We start from the raw sequence: 24,413 nt of genomic DNA, 5'->3' as shown, positions 1-24,413 counted from the left end.
AGTATATTTACGATTAGTGATACATTAAATAGTATACTTAATAAGACCTTAGGGTCCACCCAAAGAGGGGTTGACTTAAGGACTTTTCTAGACCATGAAGGTGCCAGCACTTCTCGGGGACCAGGCTTCTGACTGCACTTTAGGGCTGTGGCCTCCCCTGATGCCTCACCTTCTGAAGAAGAGATCTCATTAAATGACACCCAGATGCCCTCTTCCCGCTTGGTACACCCCCTTTGGACTGACCTACCGTCTAACCGTTACAAAGTATGTACAAGCTGGTCTGTAGTTTAAGGCTTTGCCCCAGAAGAGAGATCCTGAAGAGAGAGAGAAAGTCAAACCCTGACTGATGATGAGATAATGGCCTTGGGGTCTGTCTTCTACCACATAACAGTCAGCTGGAGTTGAGGAAGCATTGGACCCCCGGTGGAGTTCTGCAGTGTGGGGTAACAGATGGGAAAAGCATGGTCTCTGGAGTCAGGACGTACTTGGATTTGGAGCCCAGCTTCGTCATCCATGGGCAAATAAACCTCCTGATCCACAGTGTCCTCATCTGTAAAACGAGGGTGATACTATATCCTGCGCCACGTAGACGTAAGGACAAACAAGTAGTATTTGTAGAACTCCTAGCAGGTGCTCACAAGTGGTTGCTGTTAGTACTACCAATCACCACATACTCTTGGGAGAGCCTGAATCCTGTTTCAAGGAAGATGCCAACACCTCCCTCCCAAGGACAGTCTGAGGGGAGCTTTGCGCCCGTGCCAGCCCTCTGCGCCGGAGGAGGATGCATGGAAGGGTAGAGAGCTGATGGGCTGAGGGGGGGCCCCTGGGGCACAGTGTCCTACAAGCACTGCCCTGGGCAGAGGGTGTGGGCAGGCAGCCCAGGCCAGCAGAGGGGCCTTTGCGTTGGCTTTGACGGTTAAAACTAACACCTTCCTTTCTCTCCCATGCTTTCTCCTCCGGCCAGGAGCGGAAGGTACATGCCCTTTCTGCCGTCTTCGCTTCTTAGCGCTTTTGAGTTGTGTGTGTGTGTATTCTTCCATCCTCCCTGTGGGAAATAGGTTTTCTGTGTGGGTGGGGCTATAGCTGGGAGAGTGGGCTTTGCAGGGCAGTGGGGGAGCCTCTGGGCCTTACCCCTTCCCTCCCTCCCTCCCTCCCTCTCTTGCAGGTTTTCATAGAGCTGAATCACATTAAAAAGTGCAATACAGTTCGAGGCGTCTTTGTCCTGGAGGAATTTGGTAATTACACTATTTTGCTCTTAGGTCTGGACTCACATGGCAGTAACTCAAACCTCGGAGCTCCAGAGGAGGGACTAGAGACAGAGAAGAAGAGCCTCTGCAGAGAGGTCAGGAGAAGCAGGAGTGATAGGGAGGAAGAGGGAGTCCTGACCTGAGAGAAGGGAGGAGAAGGGAAAGCTAGTCGGTCGGTGGCTGCCTGAGAGTGGCCCGAGGAGCAGTGGCTTAGACGCCGGGCTTAGAGATGAGCGCTGGTAGTGAAGAGGCTCCTCGAAGCAGCGCCACCTTCCCTTGTTTGGCCAGCTGGTGGGGCAGAGCAGACGAGCCATTCCCTAGCTCTGCTGTGTTCATGTCGCCTGCCTCGGTCCCTCTAGCAGCCCAGTGCTCTGTCCAGCCACCCTGGGGCCACGCCAGGGTCCATCGAGCCTCTGGGCTGCAGGAGGGCGTGCAGCGGTGCAGGCAGGCTCACTCTAGGGGGCAGGCGAGCCTAGTGGCCTCAGAGGCAGAGGGCAGTGGTAGCTGGAAGCCGGGAGCTAGGCTCCCCCCCCAGCCAAGCGCTGACTGAGTGGTGTCTGGGTTCTCACCCCGGGGCTTTGAGTTCCTGCTGTGTTTGTGCTTCATTCTTTCGTGCCCCTCATCGCTGCTATGAAAACCTTCGTTCTCCAGCAGGTAAAGTGACCTCGCCGTGCTGCCTCTCCCCAGGCCCCTGCCTTGGGCCCTGCGGTGGGTGGGCAGGCTCCCTTCGCCCAAGCCAGCTGCTCGCATCACCAACTTGTCTCCTCCCTTCTCTCCCCACCCTCTTCCTTCCCAACCTCGTCCACCCTCGCGCTGGCTCATTGGTTCCGAGTTTTCTCCCGTGTGCTCCTTTCTCTCTCCTGCCAGAGAGACGTTTGGGGGAGTCTTCCAACTCAGGAGAAGGACCTGGGCTCATTGCTCTACCTTTGATGAGTTTATTCCCTGTTAACCCTGGGGCCCCCTGAATTCTACCTCCCAGGGTCAGAAGAAGGTGTGGCCAACTCTCACCCTACCTTTTCTGGCCCCCAGGGGATGCCATGCCCCTGCTCCCCGTCTCCAGGGGCCATGATGATGGCTGAGGCTGGGGGACCTTACTCCTTCCTCTGGCCAAGCAGAACCCCTGCATGGCTGGGGCCGGGGTGACTCTTAGGCTCGCATTCCGGGCTGTGGACACGTGTGTATTTTGCCTGACGCTCCCTGTCACCTCCCTCCCCGGGTGCTGTACTCACCTGTCTCTTCTGCTCGGTGTGTCTGCTCCAGAGCCCTCTGACGCTCTCCCTCACACAGGCAGGCCTGGGCCTCTCCTGCCATCAGGGAAGGAAACTTCCGAGTCTGGTGGGTTTAGTATCGTGCCATTTCTTCATCCAGCCTCAGGACCCTCAGTGCAGGGGCTGGGAGTACAGGGAACGTGTTTAACTTGACCAGAGCATGGGGCTGGCGACAGGGGTGAGTTCTCGGGTGTCTCAGCAAGGTGAGGCACAGGCTAGAGGCAGTGCTTCCCTCCCAGCCAAAACCTGGGAATGTCAGCTGTGGTCCTCGGGCCCTGGATGGTAGCAGCGACCAGGCTGGTGAGAGACTAGCCTGCTCCTGTGCTGGGGCTCTCAAAGTCGGTAGAGTCGTGGCCATGGAGCCAGGAGCCACTGCAGACCTCAGATGTCAGGCTGAGGAGTCGGGACCAGTGTCCTCTCACCCGGCCGGGGCTGAGTGAGGCCCACAGGGGAAGGGGACCCTGGTGCCGGGCGCTGCCGCCTGGGGGAGTGTGGCGCTATTGCTCTTAGTTTTGAACCTTCTGTTTTGTCTCTTGCCCGTCCGGTTTTAGTTCCTGAAATTAAAGAAGTGGTGAGCCACAAGTACAAGACACCAATGGTGAGTGTGCCGACAGGCCAGTCTGCGAAGGGCTCCCGGGGGCGTGCCAGCAGGCGTGGGGTGGGCTTCTGAGAGCACAGGGCGAGGGGCAGTTACGAATGGTTGAGAAGAGAATTTAGTCTAGATGCCAGAGATGCAGCTGGAGCTGAAGCAGGTCTTCAGCCTGGGAGAGGCACACATGCTGACCCCCTCCCATGGGCCAGCTCTGGGGCCTCGCTTGGGGCTCTTTAGTCTGGAGGCCTGAGCCCAGAGTTAGGGCAGGAGTTTCCCAGTTGGCAGATCTCCACGTGTGAAGACGTAGGAATCTGCGTGACGTTGATCTGGCTGGTTTTCTCTCCTCCAGGCCCACGAGATCTGCTACTCTGTGTTGTGTCTCTTCTCATATGTGGCTGCTGTCCGTAGCAGTGAGGAAGATCTCAGAACCCCACCCCGGCCCGTCTCTAGCTGATGGAGAGGGGTTAAGGCTGCCCCAGCCCAGGGGCCGTCCCTTGCCTCTCGCTGTTCCCAAGTGCACCGTGCTGCTGTGACTGCGAAGTGGGTGATGCGTGTGTGTTCTCTGCAAGCCCCCTCGCTGAGGCTCAGATGGGTCCCAGTTCTGTGTGTCTCGGTGTCTTAGTGTGTCTCACAGGGCTGAGCTAGTCTCTTCCAGCTTCTTCCTCTCCACCCCCAAAAGACCATCCTCCTGTCCCCTCGGGGCTCAAAAGTACGTGTGTGTCTGTCTGTTGGGCCAATGGCTTCTAAGAACTCGGAGTACAGGCAAGTGCGAGCCCGCTGTTACGTGTCATTGAGACATTTGTGTTGTAGTTTCTCATCCTTGACATTATAACCTTCCAGAGCAGGACTTGGGCTCTCCGTCCTCTGTGATCCGGCACCACTGGGTGCCTGGAGCAGTCCCACTGTGGGGAGTTGAGGGAAGCTTGAGGCTTGTCCCCCCAGACGAGGGGTGGGTGGGGAAAGGAACGGGGGAGTCAAGGGGCAGCAGAGCGAGTGGCAACCTCCCTGCTTCCTTAGTTCCTCCCTGGAACTTCCAGGCAGTTCCCAAGCTGGCAGCGACTGCCCACGGGCACAGACCTGGCTGCTGCTACCACGGTCTCCACCACTGCAGTGGGGCTGCACTGACCGGCTGCTGTTTGCTGAGCAGCAGTTCCCTTGTGGTCTGCCTGGCCTTCGGCAGGGGAGAGCAAAACGACTGGGGCTGGGAGAGTCCCAGGGACCACAGGCTGCCACGCCCAGGAACCTGGTGGTGTGGGGAGAGGCCGAGTTCAGTATCCACCTCTGTGTCTGCGGGTAGCATCACAGCACTGGCTGCCAGAGGGAGCGAGAGCCTGGGAGTGGGCACGAGATGACTGTAAATATTTCAGCTCCACATTATTTATAGAAAATGTACAGATGTGTGAATGTGAAATAAAGGTCCTTAACTCCCCTTGGGCTCCTGGCTGCCATGCGTTAAATGACGCCTCCTCTTGGGCTGAGGAAGGCTGACCCTGGACTCGAAAAAGGCACCTTTGGCCTGAAGGAATCAGGGAGGTGAGCTCATGCCCATCCAATCTGGTGTGCTGAAGGCCCCGCTTCCCACCCCTCTGGCCCAGTGGCGCTCACCAGCTTCCTGTGCTCTCAGAGAGGCCCCATGGGAGGGGCCTTCCCAGGGCCCCATCAGAGGGTTGCTGTGCTATGAGTTGGTCGCTAGAGGGAGCAGCCAAACAGGGCTTGACACCTAAGCAGAGATTCATTTAGTAGTAAAGGAAAAACCAAGGCCCGGGCTCTCAGCTCCCTGTGCCCCTTACACGTGTGCTCCAGAGAGGTTTTGTGACTCGGCCAGAGCCTCCCACGGGGCCTGGAGCCCAGGGCTCTGGGCTCTTGGCCAGGAGTGTCTTGGGTTGGGTAGGACTCCGAGAAGCAACCTTGGACCAGCCTTCATGGAACTTCTTTCTATGCCATGGAGAAACCACTCCCTGGGCAGGAAGGACCCTTTTCACTCTATCAGGGCACCTCTGAGAGCTGCTGGCTTCCTCCTCCCAAAAGCAAACTGGTGATGGGATTTTGGCACCCCACGGGGGAAGGAAGAGCAGAGTCGGGCCCTGGCCCCTACACCTTCCTGGTTCCCAGTGCCTTGTCTAGACAGGATCACTCTTCCTGTGCGATATGGGTGTGAATGGGCAGTGGGCTTTTTGCCCACCGGGACCCCAAAGCAGCTGGTCACTTTCACTCCAGGCCCTTACGGGCACAGAACCACACTGATACTAGCACTGCCCCCCATCCAGGCTGCTGTGACCATGGGTCACCAGGACAAAGACGGGAGAGCCTGGGGATTCTGGCTCTTTTGCTAATAATACACTTTCCTCTGTCACAGCTCCTCAGTTTCCTCATTTGAAGGTGGGGAGGACTGAGGTTCCTTCTAGTATTAATGTTTTATGAACTTAGGATCCCACAATGGTCCTCATTTAATTCATCTAGGAGAAAGAATACCTGCCTTCAGTTTGCTCTCAAGATCAAGTAAATTTTCCCGTGCTTTTTCTGAAAACAAGCATCTTGGACAAGAAGAGTCAGGTCTCTGTGATTGCACCGATCTTTTATTGCCCTCATACACTGAGAAAACACGGCAGGCCAGAGAGACCTGTCCCCAGCCACCATTCCTGAGCCCGCACACTTTTCGCCTCAAGGATCTGAGGAGCTTCCAGATGGAGCTCTGACAGGTTAGCCTGTGCGGAGTGCCCCCCATGCCTGCTCATCATAACTACGCTGCCCTACGGGGGCTCCCCCAGTCCAGCTCCAACACACACACTTGCACACACATCCAACAGCAGAAGGTGGCTTGTCCAACTTCCTTCCAGGCTCCTGGTACATGGGTTGGCTCCAGTTGCACCTGTGACACAGGCTCTCTTGTGAATGAGCTGGACTGAAATCCTACTAAGAGCCACCTGCACCCCCATTTCCTGCTGGCTGCCCCTGGACCAAGGGCCAGGGCTCAGCCTTTGATTTGGGCCCTGGGTATCAGGGTGATGTGGAGTACATACCTGGCCATCCCCAGGGAGCCAGCCTGGTCACTGAGGCACTGCAGGAGAGGAGGCCATGCCATGCATGTGCTGAACCTCCCAGCACTACATGTGTTTCCCCACACACACACCCCCAGCCTTCGGGAAGGCTCAGGCAAGCAGCTCTGGCAACAAAGTCCAGAAGCCAACACCATCTGGACATGACAGAGTCATTGCTCTTTCAGCCAGAGCGGCTGCTTGGGCCAGGACAGCAAAGCGAAAGCCCAGAGTCCCAGCTGGCACCCGGCCTTTGCCACCACCCCAGGCCCTAGCCCAGCGGGTTCCTCACCTCGCACTTCCAGGCGGCACTCACACTGTGCCTCGCCTTGCAAGTTGGTGGCCCTGCAGACATAGACACCCCCGTCGAAGGGGCAAGGCTTCCTAATCTCCAAGGTCAACACTCCCTGCTTGCTGAACATGCGGAAGCGGGCGTCTTTGCCCAGGTCCAGGCCATTCTTGAACCAGGAAATCTTGGGCTGTAGATGGGAAGGAGGGAGATCTCTCAGGTTGAGAGAGGACCTGGAGGGAACTTAGGGAGACTAGGCACTTGTGTTTCTACTCTGGGGATCCCACTGGAGTCCCAAACTATGCCCAGGGCCGAGTATGAACAGGGAGCCAATGAGGAATGCCAAGGCCCTGTTCAGGGAGGGCCCTGATACCCAAAAGTGGAGAGAAAACAGGGGGACAGGCTGCGGGGAGGACTGCTTGAGGCAGGGGCCTACGAGCCAGGTCTCCTGGGTTGGCCTGGATCAGGGCCCAAAGCTCCCTACCTTGGGGCTACCCCGGACAGCACAGCAGAGGGTAGCATTGTAGCCGGCAATGACCGAACGGTTCACCAGGGGGCGGGTGAAGCTTGGGGCCTCAGAGAAGTCCAGGGCCTTGTAGTTGGGTGGCTCATACGTGATGCCTGTTGGTGACAGAACTTGGTACCAAGAGGGCCACACCTAGCCAGGCTCGCCCCCCTGCCCCAGCCCCCGCCCGTGGGGGTGGGAGTGAAGGTACAGCACCTGGTCTAGGGATGAAGACAGGCTCCTTGGTGGTGGCGGCTCTGTCACTGGGCCCCACCATGTTATGGCTGAAGACCCGGAAGTAGTAGCCATTGCCGATGATGAGCTCTGACACCACGCAGTGGGTGGGGCGGTAATGCTCCACGACGGTGAACCACTCCTGGGGTGTGGAGGAAAGGTAGGGGGTTCTCTGGGGCAGGCCCTACTTCCTGCCAGGGGCCTCTCTTGGGTACCCCTGGGGTCAGGACCTTCCCTGTGGAGGGGACCAGTCTAAGGATACCGGGGAGGGGCAGCTGGGGCCCAGGTCTGCCTGGACCCAGAGAGGGTGCGTGCGGGGGGCCCAGGCCCCTGGGCTCACCATGCTCTTCTTGTCAGCTTTCTGAACCGTGTAGCCCCAGAGCTCTGTGTTGCCGTTATCTTGGGGTGGCTTCCACTCCAGAGCCACATTGAAACCCCATGTCTCAGTGATCCGGATATCCTGGGGAGGACCTGGCTTGTCTGCAGGAGACAGACCCAGTGGGAAGCCCAAACCTCCTGACATTGCCTGAGTGTGAGTAGGGGACACCAGGCTCCAGGGGCCCCCTCGCCCCTGCCAGGACCTGGCCTGCCATCTTCTGCAGGGGCTCTGGGCATCCCAGAGGAGGGGCCCCAGGCCTGGAAGACGAGAAGCTCCAGGTTGAGCCCTGGGCCCTGGCAGTCCAGCGCAGGGACTACAAATGCTCGGACTCAGAGGGAAGCCCCAACGCCACGTACCAACGACCTGCAGGACCAGCTCGGCCTTGTCCTCCATGCTCTCGATGCGCAGAGTCACCCGGTAGGTGCCCGAGTGGGCGAGGCATGCGGCCCGGATGAACAGGATGGTGTCCGTGGGGCCGTTGCGGATGCTCACCTCCTCGCCTGCCAGTGGCTGTCCCTCTTTGGTCCAGGTCACCTGAGGCCGGGGCTTGCCCTGTGCGGGAGGACAGCTCACGCCCGAGCCTGGCTCTCCCTAACGGCCACTGCCCCAGTCTCGCTGAGACATCTGTCTGCTGGGCGTGGACAACACACGCGGCGGGGGCGGGGGTGTGTGTGTGTGTGTGGCAGGGAAGGGGGCCAGCCCTACCTGGAAAGGAATGAGGAGGTTCACGGGCTCTCCAACCTTCTTCTGGATGGTCTGGCGAAGATGTCTGGGTAGCTGGAGCCGTGGCCGCTCTGTGGGTACGAGTGAGGGGCTCGGCGGGGGCCCCCACAGCCGCAGGCCCAAGGAGCGCCACAGCGCCCTCCACTGGAGGCAAGGCCTGGAGAGCCGCAACTAGGAAACATGCCGCCTGCCGGGCCCTCCTCTCCTTTAGCTCCCCAACCCCAGCCCCAAAGCTCCTGCTTCCACCCGAGCCTCTCCACCCTGCTACAACAGGCAGGGATCAGAGAGCGTGAGGAACTTATCTGAGGTCACACAGCTAGCCAGTCGCAGGCCACGATGCAAACCTAGGCTTTTCGACTCCATGCCCCCTGCTGTTTCCATCCCAGTTTGCTGCCTCTTTCCACTCTAAGAACCAATCCTTAAAGGACTGACTCTTTGTTGGCAAAATAATGGAAAGTGGATCCCACATGGGCCAATCTGACAAGCGACCTCACTGCTCAGTCTTTAACACATGGACAATACCTACCTGTTGGAGCTCAGAGACCCACAAAACAGAGCTCGAAGATGATGGTACAATGACCTACATTTTCCCTGGTCCAGAACTGGGGGTTGATATGGAAAACCAAGAGGGAGGCCCTCTCTGCACATCTGGCCTGTGGCACGGGTATAGGCACCGACCCCCTCCTGTCCCTGCCCAGCATTTATTCCTGCCAAGTAGGGTCTCCCTGACTGCCCCCACCTCCACTGGACCCCAGGGGCCAGGGTGCCAGTGGCAGGTCTCATCCCTGCACGAGGAGCACTCACGCAGTATCTCCTGCACCGTCACAGGCTCCGTGGTGGTGACAGGGGCTCCAGGCCCCGCCACATTGTGAGCCCGCACGCGGAAGAGCAGCCGAGCCCCCGTGGGCAGGTCCTTCACCAGCAACGATGTGTGCTCGGTCAGCCCCTGAAGGGCAGCCACCCACTCCGAGCCTGGGGGCGGGGGTGGGGATGAAGAGGCAAGGCCATGGGCAGTGTCCGCATCCTGCCGCCCACATCCCTGGTGGCTGACTGGGGCCTCCACTGCAGACAGGGGCCCTGCAGGGTGACAGAGATCTGGCCTGGCCTGGAGGGCAGTTCAGAGAAGGGTGCTGGGAGGTGGAGGGCCCAGGGCTGGGCTGCAGCACTCACAGCCATCCTGGCAGTACTCCACGCTGTAGCCGTCGAGGCCTCCAGCTCCCATGCGCTCTGGGGGCCTCCACTTGAGGGAGACGGTGGTGTCAGAGACATCCTCCACCGCCAGGTGGCTGGGCTCACTGGGGGGGCCTGGGCAGAGGGGAGGCCAGAGAGGGGTCTGAGCGAGTCTGCACCACCAGGGCAGCTGAAGGACCACAATCCAGGGAAATCCTCCCCCTTCGACTGGCTTTCAAGCACTTTGAGAAATATTTCAGCTCCATTAAAAGACATGTCTCTAGACAGGCTTACAAACAAACACACACCCAAGCAGCATCAGCGATTACAGAAGAGATGTAAACAGGAAAAGACGCCCCAAAACAACACCAACATGCTTAGAAAGAGCCACTTTTGTTAGATGGTGGAGGAAATTCTTTAAATGTAATTCAAGAAAAAACTGGCCTAAAACATGGACATTTCCTGACCCTGTATGAGTAACTGAGTTGACTAAGAGCTAAGAAAACCGGAAGTCACTTCCTAAAGAGAGGCCTGGCCCCTTCTCCCCACAGGCACCCTCTTCCTGCCATCTCACCACACTGTGCCCCCCTCCCTGTGTCTGCCCCACCACGCACAGCCACCCTCCTCCCCCTGAGACTCACATGTCCCAACAGGGACAGGTGTCCTCGAGAGTGCCACACCCTCGGTGTCTGTTCTACCTTCTCAACCTCCATTATACAGATGTGGAAACTGAGGCACAGGGGAAGACGATGACTCCAGATATCCCTCCTGGGGATGAAAGAGCTGGCTCTGCAAACCCCATCTCTGATTCCCGGTCCAGGGCCCTTTCCGAGGGACCCAACTGCCCTCACCCTCTTCCCTGGTTAACAAATGCTGGCTGAAGGGAGTGGGGAAGAGGGAACAATGATTAACTGAGCTGCTGTGTGCCAGATGCTCCGCCTGCATGACCTCATTTCATCCTAACAATTCTATGAAGTAGATACTGTCATTATCCCCATTTTATAGATGTGGAAAGTGAGGCTGGAGAGGTCTCTCAGCTCCACCCCCTGCCAGCTGGTGACCTCGAGAAAGTCATCTAACTTCTCAGAGCCTCACTTTCTTCACCTGTGAAATGAAGGTGATTAAAGGAGACCACGGGTGTAAGCGCCACCGACACATTAGCTGCTATTACTGGGGCCCCTGAACAGGAGGGCGTGGGGTCGGGGCAGGCAGGGCAGGCTCACCAACAGGCATGAACGGCTGGGAGGCAGGGCTAGGCCTGGACATGCCCACTGCGTTGACGGCGTAGACCCGCATCTCGTAGACCACGCCCTCGATCATGCTCCGCGCTTCGTGACTCAGCTCCCGCAGCAGGTCGAAGTTCAGCCGCATCCACCGGTAGCTCTTCTTCTTCTTGCGCTCCAGGATGTAGCCTGGCGAGGGGAGGTGGGAGCTCTGGTCTAGAGCGCAGGCACCCCCGCACCCCCTGCCCTCGGCTATGTCCCCTGTGCCTTCGGCTCACCTAGGACTGGCTGCCCGCCATCGTAGGCAGGGGGCTCCCACCGCACCGTGCAGGAGTCCTCGCCCACGTTGCTGATATTGGGGGCCGCCGGAGCATCCGGCACATCTGGGGAGAGGGGACCCACATCAGCCCTGCCCGGCCGAGGCCAACGTTGCCCATCCCCGCTGCACCCCAACCAACAGGCCTCCCCCACTGCCCCCAGAGCCTAAAACGATCTTTCCAGAATGCAGTTCTGATCACATCACCAGCCTGCAAACAACCTGTTACGGCTCCGCACTGCCCATATTCGCCGGTCCTAGCCCCAGACCCCTCTACGGACCTAAGAACGTAGCCCACAGTGTTTGTTTAGAGACTAAATGCGTGCATGGATGGGTCCTGCCTGGTTGCTCCTGTGGCTTCCCCACCTGGACCCCTGCCTCACCGATGACCTTGACTGTGAGGTTGACCTGGTCCTCGCCCACGGGGTTCTGCACCGTGACAACATAGACGCCCTCGTCTTCCTTCTCTGCTCCCTCAACGGTGAATATGCTGCGGTCCTTGGTGGTCTCCACTCGGACCCGGCCCTCGGTCTCACACAGCAGCTGGCGGGGGAGTAGGAGTTGGGGGGAAGGACCCAAGTCAGAACCCAGGGGCTTCTGCAGCCTCTGCAACAGCTGACAGCCCTGAGATGGGAACGGAGCTCAGCGCTGGGTCTGCTGGGGAGACACAGCCTGTGTGGAAACTGCACCCATGTGAGCATCTAATCCAAGACCCTTTCCTTACCACCTGCCATGGGCACGACACCAGGGCAAGGGTCACAGGTTCTAGCTCTAGCTCTGTCATGGAACTTTAGACAATCGCCTGTCTGCTCCATGCCTCAGTTTTCCTATCTGCTGAATGGGAATAACATGACCTCCCAGAGCTATTGTGAGGATCCTGAAAGACCTCAGCTGGGTAGAGGAACCAGCAGTGAGTGGAGGACGAGAAGCTGACCTGATTGGTGCCCCTGCAGCTACTCCTATTGAAAAGTGCCAGGGACCCCACTCCCTTGCTGGGAAGAAGCACAAAGTCAAGGTCAGCTCAGGAAGACAAGAGCCAGGGAGCGCCCCCAGTCAGGAGGACTTCCTGGCAATGTTGAAGGTGTGAACGTGTGTCTGTCTGGGGCATGAGGGCCCCGTGGAGACCCTACCAGGGGCAGGAGCACCTTCACAGAGACCTCACCTGAGTTTGGATACCACATGGGCAGAAAATGACTAAGGGCCAATGAGCCACCTTCAGCCTCACTCACCTTCTTGTCAAATACCCACTCGTCACTGGCACCTGTATCCCCTGATGCATCGAGGGCTGGGACCTTATTCCTCTGGGAACAGAGCAGGAAGGAAGAAGTGAGGGGAGAGGGTCTGGCTCAGCCTGGAGGGAACCCCTGCCCAGCAACCCCTACCCCTGTCCCTCCTTTGCCCACCTCCCCGACCTCTCAGCCTGCTGAGCCTCTGTGCCCCTAGTCAGCGGCCAGGGCGTGTACATGTGGAGGGGGGGGAGCAGGTCCCACCATACACTAGTCCCATGCACCCATTTTACAGGTGGGGAAGTGGGGGAGGGATCCACAGTACCTTTGTGATGGTCTTCTGCCAAATCACAGTAGGAGCAGGGTCCCCGGAGATAGGAACATCCAGGCGTAGCTTGTTCCCAGCCACCACCACAATGGTATCCGGCACGCGACCTGGGCAGTCCAGGTGGATCTTGGGAGGTTCTGGCAGGGAGATGGCACAGGTCAGTGAAAGAGGAAGGGGCCTAAGGCCTATGAAAGAGGGGAAAGCTAGAAGGAGCACATGCCCCTGGCTGTTTTGTTTTTATTCTACTGAGGTATAGTTTGCACACGCTAAAATGCCAAGACTTGAACATACAGCTTGATGAGTTTTGACAAATGTATACACCCTGTGTAACCACCACCCAGTCAAGATCTAAAACATTTCCATCTCCCCAGGAAGTTTCCAGGGAGGTTCATAACATCAGGTCACCTAGCGTAGCATTTCTCAACTTGTGTTTGGGAATGCCTTCCTAGAAAAAAAAAAATTTCCATGGACAAACAATTAGGAAACCCGAGGTTAAACAAAGTTAAGCAGGATTTTTTAGAGCATTTGACATGCTAATGCACCTTCTGAATCAACAAGAGGTTCCCAAACTTATTTCACCATGGAACCCTTGTAAAATGGAGTATCGTATTAAGTGAACCCTGTTTAGAAAGCCCTGACCTACAGCATGCCTCAGCCTGGACTGTTCTCCTGAAATTAGGATCCTACACAGTTTAATCTAGAAGCAGGAAAGGTACTTGTAAAGCAGATTTAATAATAAAACCTCACCTCTGTGATGTCATTTGGAAGCTCACACACACCATGTCAGGTCATTGTTCCTACCATCCCATAGGGGAGCCACTTCAGGATCCCCATTTTAGAGGAGAGGAAACTGAGGCTCAGAGGGACTGCAGGTGGCCCGTGGTTGTGAGTGGCAGAGCTGGGGCTGGGCCTCAGGGTCCCCACTCCCGGTTCCTTTCTTCCCTCCGCTTGTGAGTGGAAGGGAGACACGGGCAGGGCGTGGTAGGCAGCACGCAGGGGCCCAAGACTCACCCTGCCTAGGCACGAAGTCAATCTTGACCTCTGCAAGAGATGCAAGAGCAAGTGGCACCAGGGTGAAGGCAGGGCCCAGTGGCAGGGACCCCCATGCCCCTCAGCACCCGCTCACCCATGAAGTGGAGCTTGGCAGACAGGTTACAGGCGAAGCCTTGTGGCACAAAGCTGTAGTCCGCCTCGTCTGCGGGCGTGACGTCGTCTATGGTCAGTCTGTGGACCCTGCGGGGCAGTGATGGCTCAAGGGGCCCTGCTGGGCCATGCACCCCTGGGCTCACCGGACACCCCAGCCAGGGCTCCAGGGGGCCCTCACCCACCCTAGCTCAGTGGTATTCTAGCTCTCTTCCTCTGTGTTTGAATTTTCCAGCTCCCTTGCATGCTTTCAGAGGTAAGCAGTGTAGATGTGTCCCCTCGGCTGGGCCACTGGAGACTGGGCAGGGGCTGGTCTCATTAGTCTCCGTGAACTTGGGCCCAGATGCTCGGGGCATGAGTAAGGGAGTGGGAGAGAATGAGGGCCCCTGGCCAGAGCCATCCTCCGAGGCCTCCTACTCTACCCTGGTCATGAGTTGGCGGGGCGGGGGCGGGGGGGGCGCTCCCAGCCTGTCTGTATCTCTCACTGCTTCGTCTTTGTCTCTGTCTCCCTCCTTCTCTGTCTCCAATGGACTCTTCTTCTCTGTATGCGTCTGCCTCTCCATACTTCTGTCTGTCTCTCTCTGTATCTTTCTTTCTATTTGTCTCTGTCCTGATTCTGTGTATCTGTCTCTCTGTTCATCTGCTTCTCCCTCTGTCTCTCAATCTCAGTCTGACTTTGTCTCTAGTTCAGTCTCGGTCCTGTCTCTAAGTGTCTGTCTCTTTCTGTTTATCTCCATCCATCTGTCTGTCTTTGTCACCATCTTCTTCTCTCTCTGTGTCTCTATCTCAGTCTCTCTCTCTGTGTCTCCCCTGTCTCTGTCAGTCTCTGTTTCTCTCTGTCTCTCTGTGTGTCTGTCTCTGGCACACTCACCGCCCGATGTGGGACACCTTTATGCGGCTGTCAGGCACCAGCTCCTTCCCGTTCTTCAGCCACACGCCCCGCACGTTCTCATCCGACACCTCACACTTGAACACGGCCTGGTCCTTTGAGCCTACCGTCAAGTCCGCGATGCTCTGGTACACCTCCAGCTTTTTCTCTGGGGGACATAGGGCAGAGCCAGTGAGCTGGGGAGGGTGTGTGTGGGCGTGAATCCCTGCGGAGATCCCTCGGGCTTGTGAAAATACATGAGTGCAATGCATGTGTGCCTGTGACGGTGCCGTGTACAAAAGGAATCTCATGTGTGCCGGGGTGGGTGACACTAACCAGGCCCATCTGAACCTCCAAATACCCTCCAGGTGGTCACCTCAGCATCCCCATTTTACGGATGAGAAAGGTGAGGCCTGATGTGTCGAAGTTACTTGTCCAAGGCCATGCAGGCCTCGCTCCCGGGTTTGCCCAATTCTCCTACATGGCTGGGGCGCTAGTGCTGAGGGGGCCTCCCAGGGCCTCACCCTGAACGATGAGTTCAGCCAGAGCCTGGCCCCCGCTCGTGCGCAGTGCATAGTGCCCAGCATCCTCCAGCGTTGCCTCGTTGATGATCAGGTGGTGTCTCTGGCCGTCCTTCTTGAATCGGTATTTGAAGGTCTCCTCCCGGGTCAGTTCCACCCCGTCCTTCAGCCTGGCCAGAGGGTGGGCAGTAGGTGCCAGGGCCTCCTCTGGGGATGCCTCCAGGTCCCCGGCCCCACCTCGAGCCCCCCGCCTCTGGCACTCACCATTTGACCTGGGCCCCCTCCTCAGACACTTCACACTCAAACTCCACGCGCTGTCCCACCATCACCAGCTGGTCCTCCAGGGGACATGTGATCAGCACGGGGGGCTCTGCCGAGCAGAGAGAGCGTGATGGGTGGGCCGCTCTGTGGGCCCCTCCCCTCTCAGGGTCTCAGGACGCCAGGCCCACCTTTGACAAAGAGCTCGGTGCTGCACTTCTCGCTGCCCACCACGCACTGGTAAGCCGCATCGTCCGCCAGCGAGCACTGGCTGATGGTCAGCGTGCGCTTGGCGCCGACCGACTCGAAGATGTACCTGGGCGGGGCCGGGGTGTGGGCAGGAGAGCCATGGACGCACCTCCTGGGCTCTGGGCCCCCCCTCAAACTGCCGTCGGGACCCCCGTGCCCACGCCCCAAGCCTTCCAGGAGCCTTACTTGCTGTGGAGCAGAAGGGGCCATTGGAGCGTCCCGATGGGAGGAGCGAGACCGAGAGAAAATGAGCAGGGAATAGAGCCAGGAAGAAACAGAAAGGTGGGGAGTTAGACCCAGAGAGACAGGGATCCAGAGCTGGCCAGAGAGCATGGGCGGAGGGAGAGGCAGGGAGAGCACGGCCGGGGAGCAGCCCCCCAGGGCCCCTCCTCACCCTGCAGTGTCCCCGGGTCCCACTCCCACCCGCACCTGCCGCTCATCTGGATCTCCTGTCCGTTCTTAAGCCACTTGACCTCGGTGTCGGGGTCGGCCAGCTCCACGGTCAGCCGGATCTTGTGGCCCTTGCTCACCTGGTAGGCCGGCTGCAGCTTCTTCTGAAAGGCTGAGCGCTTCCACCCCTCAGCCCCCTGCTCCCGGGGCCGCCCAGCGAGGAGGGCGAGGTCCTGCCCCTCTCCTCCTCCTGCCTCCCCAGTCTCTCTCTGTGCCTCCGCTGTGACTCTGTCTCTCTACCCCTGTCTGTCACCTCCTTGTCTCTTGTCTTCCTGTCTTCCTTGGAGTCCTCTTCACCTGCTCAGCTCAGGGATAGGGTCCGGGGCTTTCCAAAAGGACAGAAGCTTGGCAGGAGAATGGGTGATGGGACAAACGGGCCTTCTCCTCCTCTCCACTGTTTTACCAACAACCCCCGGTTTTATGCCCTCCTGCCAGGCGCCTCTGTTGTCCCAGCTCAGTTTCCAGGGCTCCTTGTCAACCCCTTGATGGGTTGACAACCCATCAACCCCTTGAGCCCTCTCCTCGGACCCGCCTGGGGGCGAGGGGCGCTAACCTACACCCACCTGTTCTGTTTGCCTGTGAGGAAGATTAACCAGGCTCTTCTCTTCGCGGGTCGGGGGTCTCTGGGCTAAACTGGCTTCTTCCCCTTTTTTGGGTGTTGGGAGAATTAAGCAGGCTTTTTTTCCCCAAGCCGGGTAGGCGAGGAAGAGGCCGCCTGGCTTTGGCTGGGGGAGGAGGGCTGGCCCGGGCTCCGTCCTCTTCCTGTGGCGTCTCTGGGCTAACTTGGCCCTTTTCTTTTTCTGTGCGGCAAGGTGCCTGCCTGGGCCCTCCCGCTTTTTCCCCACACGAGGGGGGCTTCACCTGGACTCTCCTTTCCTGAGCGTCTCTGGGCCACGCTGGACGCAGCTCTTTTTCCGTGGGCACGTGCGCGTGCGTGCACGCGCGCGCGTCTGCGCAGGCGCTCACCTCGCCCTCTCCTCTCCCTGGGAGGGATCTCACCTGTGCTCTTCTTCTCCTCCCGCTTCATGCCCTTGAGCCTCTTGAGCATGCCTCGCAGGTCGGTGATGCCGTGCTGGAAGGCGATGCGCTCATACTCTGACGGGGGTGCCTGCCGCAGGATCTCCCACACATCCTCCTCCGCGGGGGCCTCCAGCCTCGAGTCCCTGTGTCACACGGTCCACGTGGCGAGGCTTCAGGGCAGTCCCCATGGCCAAGACAAAACTGCAGCCTCCTCTCCTCCCCTCCCAAGTGGAAGCTGCCCCTGCCCCTCTGCCTCTTCCCTTCTGGTGGGACAGCTCGAGCTGGAGTGGGTACTGGGCCAGTGCTGGGGCTCAAGGGGGCTTAAGGCTTCAGTATGGGGGGGGCGCTGGGACTGGGAGGTGCTCCTGGCTGAAGTAGGGGTGACAGGTGCAGAGCTTCATGGGGCACTCACCGCGGGGTCCGGAAGCTGCTGCTCCAGGTGGGGAAGAAAAGCAGTGGACACATTAGAGGTGTAACAGAGAAGAACAAACCTGACTCCATACTGGATCTATTCCTTTAGCTCTAACCCTTGTACTGTGTTGCCTGTTCTTGGTCATGCTGGCTCTGCACCTTTGTAAAAGAATGTTGCCTATGGCCCAAACTATATATGATAGCCCATTCTCAAGGCTTTGCCTCCCAGGCTTGAACTTTAAAGGTATATAGCACTTTTCATTTGTATAGAGATAAAATAATACAGAACAGAAAATAACATTTGTCTTGTTGGAGGTTTACAGGAACATTGTGACCAGACCTACATGGCCGGCTGCAAGAACAAAGGCTTCCACCAAGAAGTCTGCAATAACCAGCCACACTCCCTCCCCTTTTAGTAGAAAAGAAGCCCGAATCCTAACTTGGGGAAGATGGTTCTTTGGGACACTAGTCCACCATCTTCTCGGTTTGCTGGCTTTCCCAATAAAATCGCTAGTCCTTGCCCCAACACCTTGTCTCTCAATTTATTGGCCTGTCGTGTGGCAAGCAGTCTGAGCTTGGACTTGGTAACGAAGGGATGGGTCATCCCTCCGTGGACCGCAGCCCGTGGGTTCTCACCTCCACCCTCTTCCCTGCACTCATACCTCTCTGTTTACACGGCACATGTGGCCTTGTTTATTCCTCCTGAGCTCCGGCAGGTGGGTATCAGGAGAACCTGAGGCTCAGAGACTCTCCCCAGTCAGCAGGGATCCTCACCCAGGTCAGTCTGATCCCCAGCCCTGTCATCTGTCATCCGCCCTGGTGGGGACGGCTACAGAGTCCTGCCAGTGCCCTGCTTCCCCAAAGCACTTAACCCCCATGCTCATTTTCTGGGCTGCAGCAGCATCGACCATACTGCAGGGTCCAGGAGAGGGAGGGACAGGACACTGAGGACACAACTCAATTGCACTGGGCTAGGTGGGCAATTCCTGAGGCTTTGGAGCCTTCTCCCAGCTTCTGGGTCCCCAGAGCCTATTGAGATGAGCTGTCGCAGACTCAAGTGTAGGAGGTCATGGGAACAGTGTGAGGATGTTAGTTCACAGGATGTAACTTCTGCTGAGCCCTCTGACTCTTCGCAACACCTGGATTGTCCCATTTGACAGGCAAGGAAACCAGCTCAGAGAGGTGCGGTGACCTGCTCAGGGCCACACGGCTGGAAAACCACGGTGCCAGAATTTGAAACTGGGCCACGTCACCTGCTCTGAGAGCTGCTACCCAGGGGCTCACCTCTTCCTCAGCAGCGAGCTGAAGTCCAGAGTCCCAGCATCCTCATGGCCATCACTATGGAGAGGAACCCCCATAAGGCCACAGTTGAGCCATAGAAGGGGTTTGGGAGCAGGGGGTGGGGTCGTGGTGGGGGGATGGATGTGAGAGGAAGGGACACTGGCTGAACGCCTTCTCCCTGTCTATCTCAGACCCCCAGGGTCTATGTACAGGTGGGTAGGAACGGGTACCTGATTCGCCGACCTCCTCCAGCCAGGCTCCTGTGGGGGTTAGACTCAGTTTCTCACCTGCCCAGGGGAGCTTACTCTCTTCCATCCCCATCCTCTTTATCCTGGCCCTCCACATCACCCCAAGCCCTGACCCCCATATCACCCCCTGTCCTGGTCCCCCCACATTACCCCTGGCCCAAACCCCAAGGGGCCTCAGACCCCAGCACCGGCTTCCCCCAGGCCCTGACGAGAGGTGGCCACTCACGTGCGGCGGAAAGCTGATCGGAGGTCCACGTCTCCGGGGCCGATGGCCTCTGGGTTCAAAGACGGGGATGAGTCAGGGGAGGAGGCTTCAGAGGGGACGATCCCAGAAGCCCTGCCCTGGGATCTCCTGGTGTTGCAGACCTGCCCATCCATGACCCCTTGACAGTGGGCATCTGCCCCAGGACCCCATCTTCTCAGCCTTTCCCAGCCAGGGTCAAGGTACCAGGGACGTGGGGCAGTTTATCGTTCCCAGCACCTTTGAGGTGGTTCATCTCCCGCCCATCTCTCAACTTACCCTTCACCTGTTCACCTGTGCCAGGATCCCAGACACCAAGATGACTAAGACCCCAGATGAGATCTGGGCTCAAGCCCCACCCCACCCCTGGAAGCCTCGATGGGTTTCTTTCAGTATTGGGCATGTGGTCAGTGGTTGCATGGCCAGGGCTCAGCATCCTCCTTAGTATTGGGAAGTGGAGGCAGGTACGGGGACAGGACACGTGTGGAGCCCAAACCCAGAACTGATACCAGAGGGCCCCTTACCATGGACAGTGAGGTTGAAGTTGCAGCTGTCAAATTTGTCCTTGGTGGACACCTCACAGCGGTAGCCACCAGCAAAGGTGGCCTGGGCATCTGTGATGTGTAGCTCAAACAGGTAGACCTGTGGAGGTGAGGTGTCAAGGGAGACTGGAAGCGAGGAGATGAGGCCCTTCACCCCTAAAGGAGACTGTGGGTGGTTAAGGGCCACCGACCTTCTCACCCCTCAGGGCTTAAATTAATCCATACAGTTTTGTATAAATAGAAAAAGGGGCCCCTTCTCAAGATACATTGACTGCCATCTGCTGGCACAGGGTGGTGATACAATGTACATCAAGGGTGGCTACAAGGCACATGGCATTCACTTAAGATGAGGCACTTTGGGGAATCCCCTGGTGGTCCAGTGGTTAGGACTCCACGCTTTCACTGCAGTGGGCCCAGGTTTGATCCCTGGCTGGGGAACTAAGATCCTGCAATCCACGTGGTTCGGCCAAAAAAAAAAAGAGGCACTTTTGTTCAGTGCACAGCCCACACAACTGTACATGTCTACCCTGCCCTGCCAGACGCCCCCTTGCCTGGGCTGGGACTGTGGAAGTGTGGGAGGAGCAAAGGCTGAGAGTCAAAGCACAGGTTCTAGGCCTGGCTCTGAGTGACCTGGGACCAGCAACAATAAACTCTCAAGCTTTGGTTTCCTTGTCTGTATTGTGAAGAATTGTTATGGTTGATCATTGAGGGTCCCTTGAGCTCTGACACCCATCCATCTGGGGCCTTTACACCCTCACTGACTGGTGCCCCCCAAGTCTTATTTATGCCCCCTTGAGACTATCATGCCCTCCGAGCCCCCTACGTCCCACAGGTCCCCTGTGCCTCCCCATAACCCTCCTCTGAGCCTCCCCATGCTCCCTGTGTGCCTCTGGCCCCCCAACCAGCTTCCCAGGCTCCCCATGACCTTCTGTGCACCTCCTCTGTGCCTCAAGTCTCATGGTGCCCCCTGCCTCTCTGTGGCCCCCATGCCTTCCAGGGGCTCTCCAGGTCCCCTTTCCATGCAACCCCGTGACCCCCGTGCCCCGCAGGTCCCACCTTGCTGGTCCGATCGTAGCTGTCGTGCAGCTGCAGGTGTTGCCCCACCTTGCTGCTCAGGTCCACCCACTTGCCCTTGAACCACTTGACTACAGGTGGTTTCAGGAGGCTAGCCCCTGCCACGCGGGCTGAGAAGGTGATGCTGCCACCTGCAGGAGAGGGGTGACAATCGGGGATGCCCTGCTGCCTCCCTCCCCACTTCACCCTGGGTGCAGCAGCCCTGCACTCACCCGCGGTCACCTCGCCATCCTGTGGCCTCATCACAAAGAGGCCAATGGGATCGTCAGGGACACTGGGTCCATCGGGGGCTGCTGAGCTTGACCCTGTGGACAGAGGCCTTTGAGACCTGCCCTGGGACACCCCCATCCACTGACCCAGCCTCCCTGACCCGCCCCTCTCACCTTCAGGCCTCGGGGAGCCTCCTTCCACTTCAGTGGCCGAGGCCAGGGCTTCTCCAGGGGCTCCAGGAGCCTCAGCAGGGGCGGGAGCAGGGCCTGGCACAGGCTCTGCCTTCCCTGGAGGGGATCAGATGGGGGGTCGTGGAGCAGCTTCTAACCAGAGACCCCCTCTTCTTGTCCCTGGTCCTTCCCGCCTTTGCAGTGTGTACAAAGGTTCATTCAGCCTGCCTCTCACCTTCTCCTCGCCCTCACTGGCCGTCTGTGCGCACATTCCAGGGGCTCAGCCTGAACATCCCTCCTCTCCTTCCCCAGGCCCTGGTCTTGGTCCAGCCCCCCAGGCTGGGCTGGGGCTCCCTCCACACCCATAAGCTCATGGGGCTTCCCTGCCAGCACACACAGCCCACCAAGTTTCCATCTGCATGGGCATGTCCAGTGGGAAGGCAGGTTATGTCTTATTCATCTCTGAACTTCCCCCACCTCCATAACGGCCGAGACAGGCCAGGGAGCCACGTGGGGACACTCAGAAAGGTCTTGCTACAGAAAACGGGAAAAGGCCATTGCTGGCTGAGGGCACAGCCGAAGCAAAGGTAAGAAAGTGAGAAAACATCTCCTGCACTCTGGTCGAAGGAGAGGTGGTGGGGCTGCCCCTGCTCCCAGTATCTCCAACTTCAGGGAAGGCTGCCCAAGGTCTTACCTGCTTCTAAGACCTTGAGGTCAAACTTGACCTTGGAGGAGCCAGCGATGACTGCATAGGACCCCTGGTCGGCAGAGCCCACGTCCCTCACTGTCAGCGTGTGCCGCGTGCCCTCGGCTGCCAGGCCATATTTGTTACTGGCACTGATGTCCCTGCCTGCCCGCTGCCAGCGCACCTTCACTCCTGCCCGCTCTGTCTCGGCCTCGAACACGGCAGGGCTGCCTGTGACCACCTCCACTGACCGTGGCTTCTTGCTGAAGGCGGAAACTGAGGGGCAAATGGAATCTGCAGGGGCCCCTGGCTTGCCCATGCACACCACCCCTATAGCGCTTCTTATTAAATACGACGATAAGCGCTTTAATGCATCACCTCGTTTAATGCTCCAGTGGCTCTATGAGGTAGGTGCAGTTATTATGTCCATTTCTCAGATGGGGACTCTGAGGCTCAGAGAGGTTAAGGGACTTACCCAAGATCACATAGCCAGTAGGTAGGAGAGCCAGGCCTGTGGTCCAACCTCCATACAAGAATTTTGCTAGGTGTGTCCCTGGATACCCCACCCTCTCAGCCTGTGGAAGCCCATCCCCCTTTCACCCCACCAGCTGGGGCGCTTGGCCAGGGACCAGTACTCTGCCTACTTGGACGTGGCTAAATTTGTCCTCTAAGAGCTTCAGGCTGAGAATCGGCAACCGAGATAAGGCTGGCCTGGGAGGGAGCTGGGGCTGGGGGGACGATCCCTGACATGGACGACCTTGGTGAGGGCACAGGCCAGGACTGGGACTCTGGGCTGTGACTTTCTCTGCCCTTGGCTGGAGATCAGGGGCCTCTTGACCATCCCCTCCCAGAGAAGAAGGGCTGCAATACCCCACTGCGGGGGTCATGACTGGTGTGCGGGCCACAGGGGTGCAGGCTCAGAAAGCAGACAGTCTCAGAGCTGGAAGGAACCAACCTAACCCCTCCTTGTATAGATGGGGAAACTGAGACCCAGAAGGGGAGGGACTTGTCCAAGAGCATTCAGGGAGCCTGGCTCAAGTCTAGAGTCATCCTGGGGTCCTTCCTGCAGCAGCCTTTTCCCAAAAGGCAAGCCCAGGCCTAACCTTGCTGCAGGAGATGGGCATGGAGGCAGGGAAGGGGTCTTCTGCGTCCTGAGAGTGGGGTGATGGCCCACTTCCTGCCTTGGCTCTCTCCCACTCTGTGCCCCTGACCCTGGTTTACTCTCACTCTCATCAGAAGGATGAGAAGGAGAAACTGAGAATCAAAAAAAGGACCCAGGAGGACGGTGCCCCTGTGCTGGGGCTCAGAGGCCTCGACCTCAACAACCCCCTCAGGAACTCGCTCCGAGGCCCGCCCCCAATTGCAGATGTCCCCAGCCCTCCCTGCCCCACGCTCAGCCCCAACCCCAGGCCTGGAGCTACCTGGTTTCTTCCCTGGCTCAGGCATCTTGGGAGAGGTCACGCCAGGAACGGAGCACGCACGGGCCACCGAAAGAGAATCTGAGCAGGGATCCGTCCCCCTACTATATAAGGGGCCACCCCCTCCCCAGGCCCTCCTTATCTGCACCCTGCCCAGCCACCTGCTAAATATAGACAAATTCCAGAGATCAAGGGCTCTCCAGGAGAACATGGGACCCCATTGTTCCTGGCTGGCCCCATCCCCTCCCCTGCCAGCCCAATATGACAGCTTCTGCCCCCCAGCCCTCAATAAACCTCAGGGGTACCCCAAGCCCTGTCTGTACGTCCTTCTGACAGGCAAATTGTGCGGTGGGAGCGTGTGGGACCCATAACCCTGAGGCTGATGGGTCAAACATATCCTTGCCGGGTGGTGGTTACATGCACAGCCCTGGGCTGGGCTGCCCGGGGTCCTGGCTTCCCCCGTCAGTGTTCCCTTGTGACCTTCTGCCCCCTGTGACTGCCTCCACACACCCTCCCCCTGCCCCCGCTCAGGTCACATCAGGAACATCAGTTGCTACACAGAAAGAAGCAAATTACATGTGACCTACTGTAAGCAAGACCCAATATCAGGGAAGGTCATTTGTCCCTCACAGTCCGGAGGGAGGAATTCTGTACCCAAGGATTGTCCACATGGTCAAAACTTACCATCCCTTTTAACACCGAAATCCATTCTTTTCTTCCATTTTAACCATATTTAAACCTCATCTCATGTTCCTGGGCCTTCTTTAAAAGGGGACTGGGCACCACTTTCCCTCTCTCGGGGCTCAGAGATCCACGTAGGGGGTGTCATGTTTGGGCTTCCCCAGTCTGAGCCCTCGGGGCGAGGAGGTGTGTGTGGGTGTCTGCCCCAACACGGATGGCCCCAGAATCTGGATTCTCTGAGGTCTGCAGGTTGCTGAGGAAAGTTCCCTCACTCCCAGGCTGTCGGCCACCTCTTCTTGCTACTGTCGGAAGCAAGACGCTTACAGGTTTCCCTGCTCATCCTTCTCTGGCTCTCCCCTGCTGTGCGCCAGGAGCCAGAGCAACCAGGCACTAGGGTACGTGGGAGGA

General features: G+C 58.2%; 2 protein-coding genes across 51 annotated transcripts in view; one reads left to right on the top strand and one right to left on the bottom strand.

The window, feature by feature from the left end:
- MADD (MAP kinase activating death domain) overlaps window positions 1–4,536 on the top strand; it is a 38,983-nt gene extending 34,447 nt beyond the window's left edge. For 23 of the 50 annotated variants that reach the window (XM_060303236.1, XM_060303235.1, XM_030864488.2 and 20 more), the window contains 2 exons: window positions 3,067–3,113; window positions 3,457–4,536. In XM_060303236.1, coding sequence (XP_060159219.1) covers window positions 3,067–3,090 — 24 coding nt within the window. In that variant the 3' untranslated portion in view covers window positions 3,091–3,113; window positions 3,457–4,536. Of the gene's footprint in view, window positions 1–1,165; window positions 3,114–3,456 lie in introns of those variants that run through there. The other 27 variants (XM_030864487.2, XM_030864486.2, XM_030864485.2 and 24 more) reach the window with 5 other exon arrangements.
- MYBPC3 (myosin binding protein C3) lies at window positions 4,121–23,352 on the bottom strand. Its single transcript, XM_060304071.1, has 33 exons — window positions 23,328–23,352; window positions 21,916–22,182; window positions 21,225–21,338; window positions 21,054–21,146; window positions 20,824–20,972; window positions 19,750–19,867; window positions 19,211–19,259; window positions 18,967–18,996; window positions 18,740–18,793; window positions 17,457–17,477; window positions 17,024–17,187; window positions 16,004–16,136; window positions 15,761–15,763; window positions 15,517–15,641; window positions 15,332–15,437; window positions 15,071–15,237; window positions 14,550–14,715; window positions 13,662–13,768; window positions 13,547–13,576; window positions 12,533–12,672; window positions 12,211–12,282; window positions 11,365–11,524; window positions 10,944–11,048; window positions 10,666–10,854; window positions 9,443–9,577; window positions 9,077–9,244; window positions 8,255–8,343; window positions 7,906–8,101; window positions 7,511–7,650; window positions 7,153–7,312; window positions 6,916–7,052; window positions 6,435–6,621; window positions 4,121–4,278 (listed from the first exon to the last, which is right to left on the bottom strand). The coding sequence occupies exons 1-33, from the start codon at window positions 23,350–23,352 to the stop codon at window positions 4,121–4,123; spliced, it is 3,957 nt and encodes a 1,318-aa protein (XP_060160054.1).
- Window positions 23,353–24,413: the final 1,061 nt, after the last annotated feature.

This window comes from Globicephala melas, chromosome 8 (assembly GCF_963455315.2).
Source record: "Globicephala melas chromosome 8, mGloMel1.2, whole genome shotgun sequence".
In the NCBI taxonomy this organism is placed as follows: Eukaryota; Metazoa; Chordata; class Mammalia; order Artiodactyla; family Delphinidae; genus Globicephala; species Globicephala melas.
The sequence above is the reverse complement of the archived record's forward strand: the minus strand, read 5'-3'. Positions and strand labels throughout refer to the sequence as shown.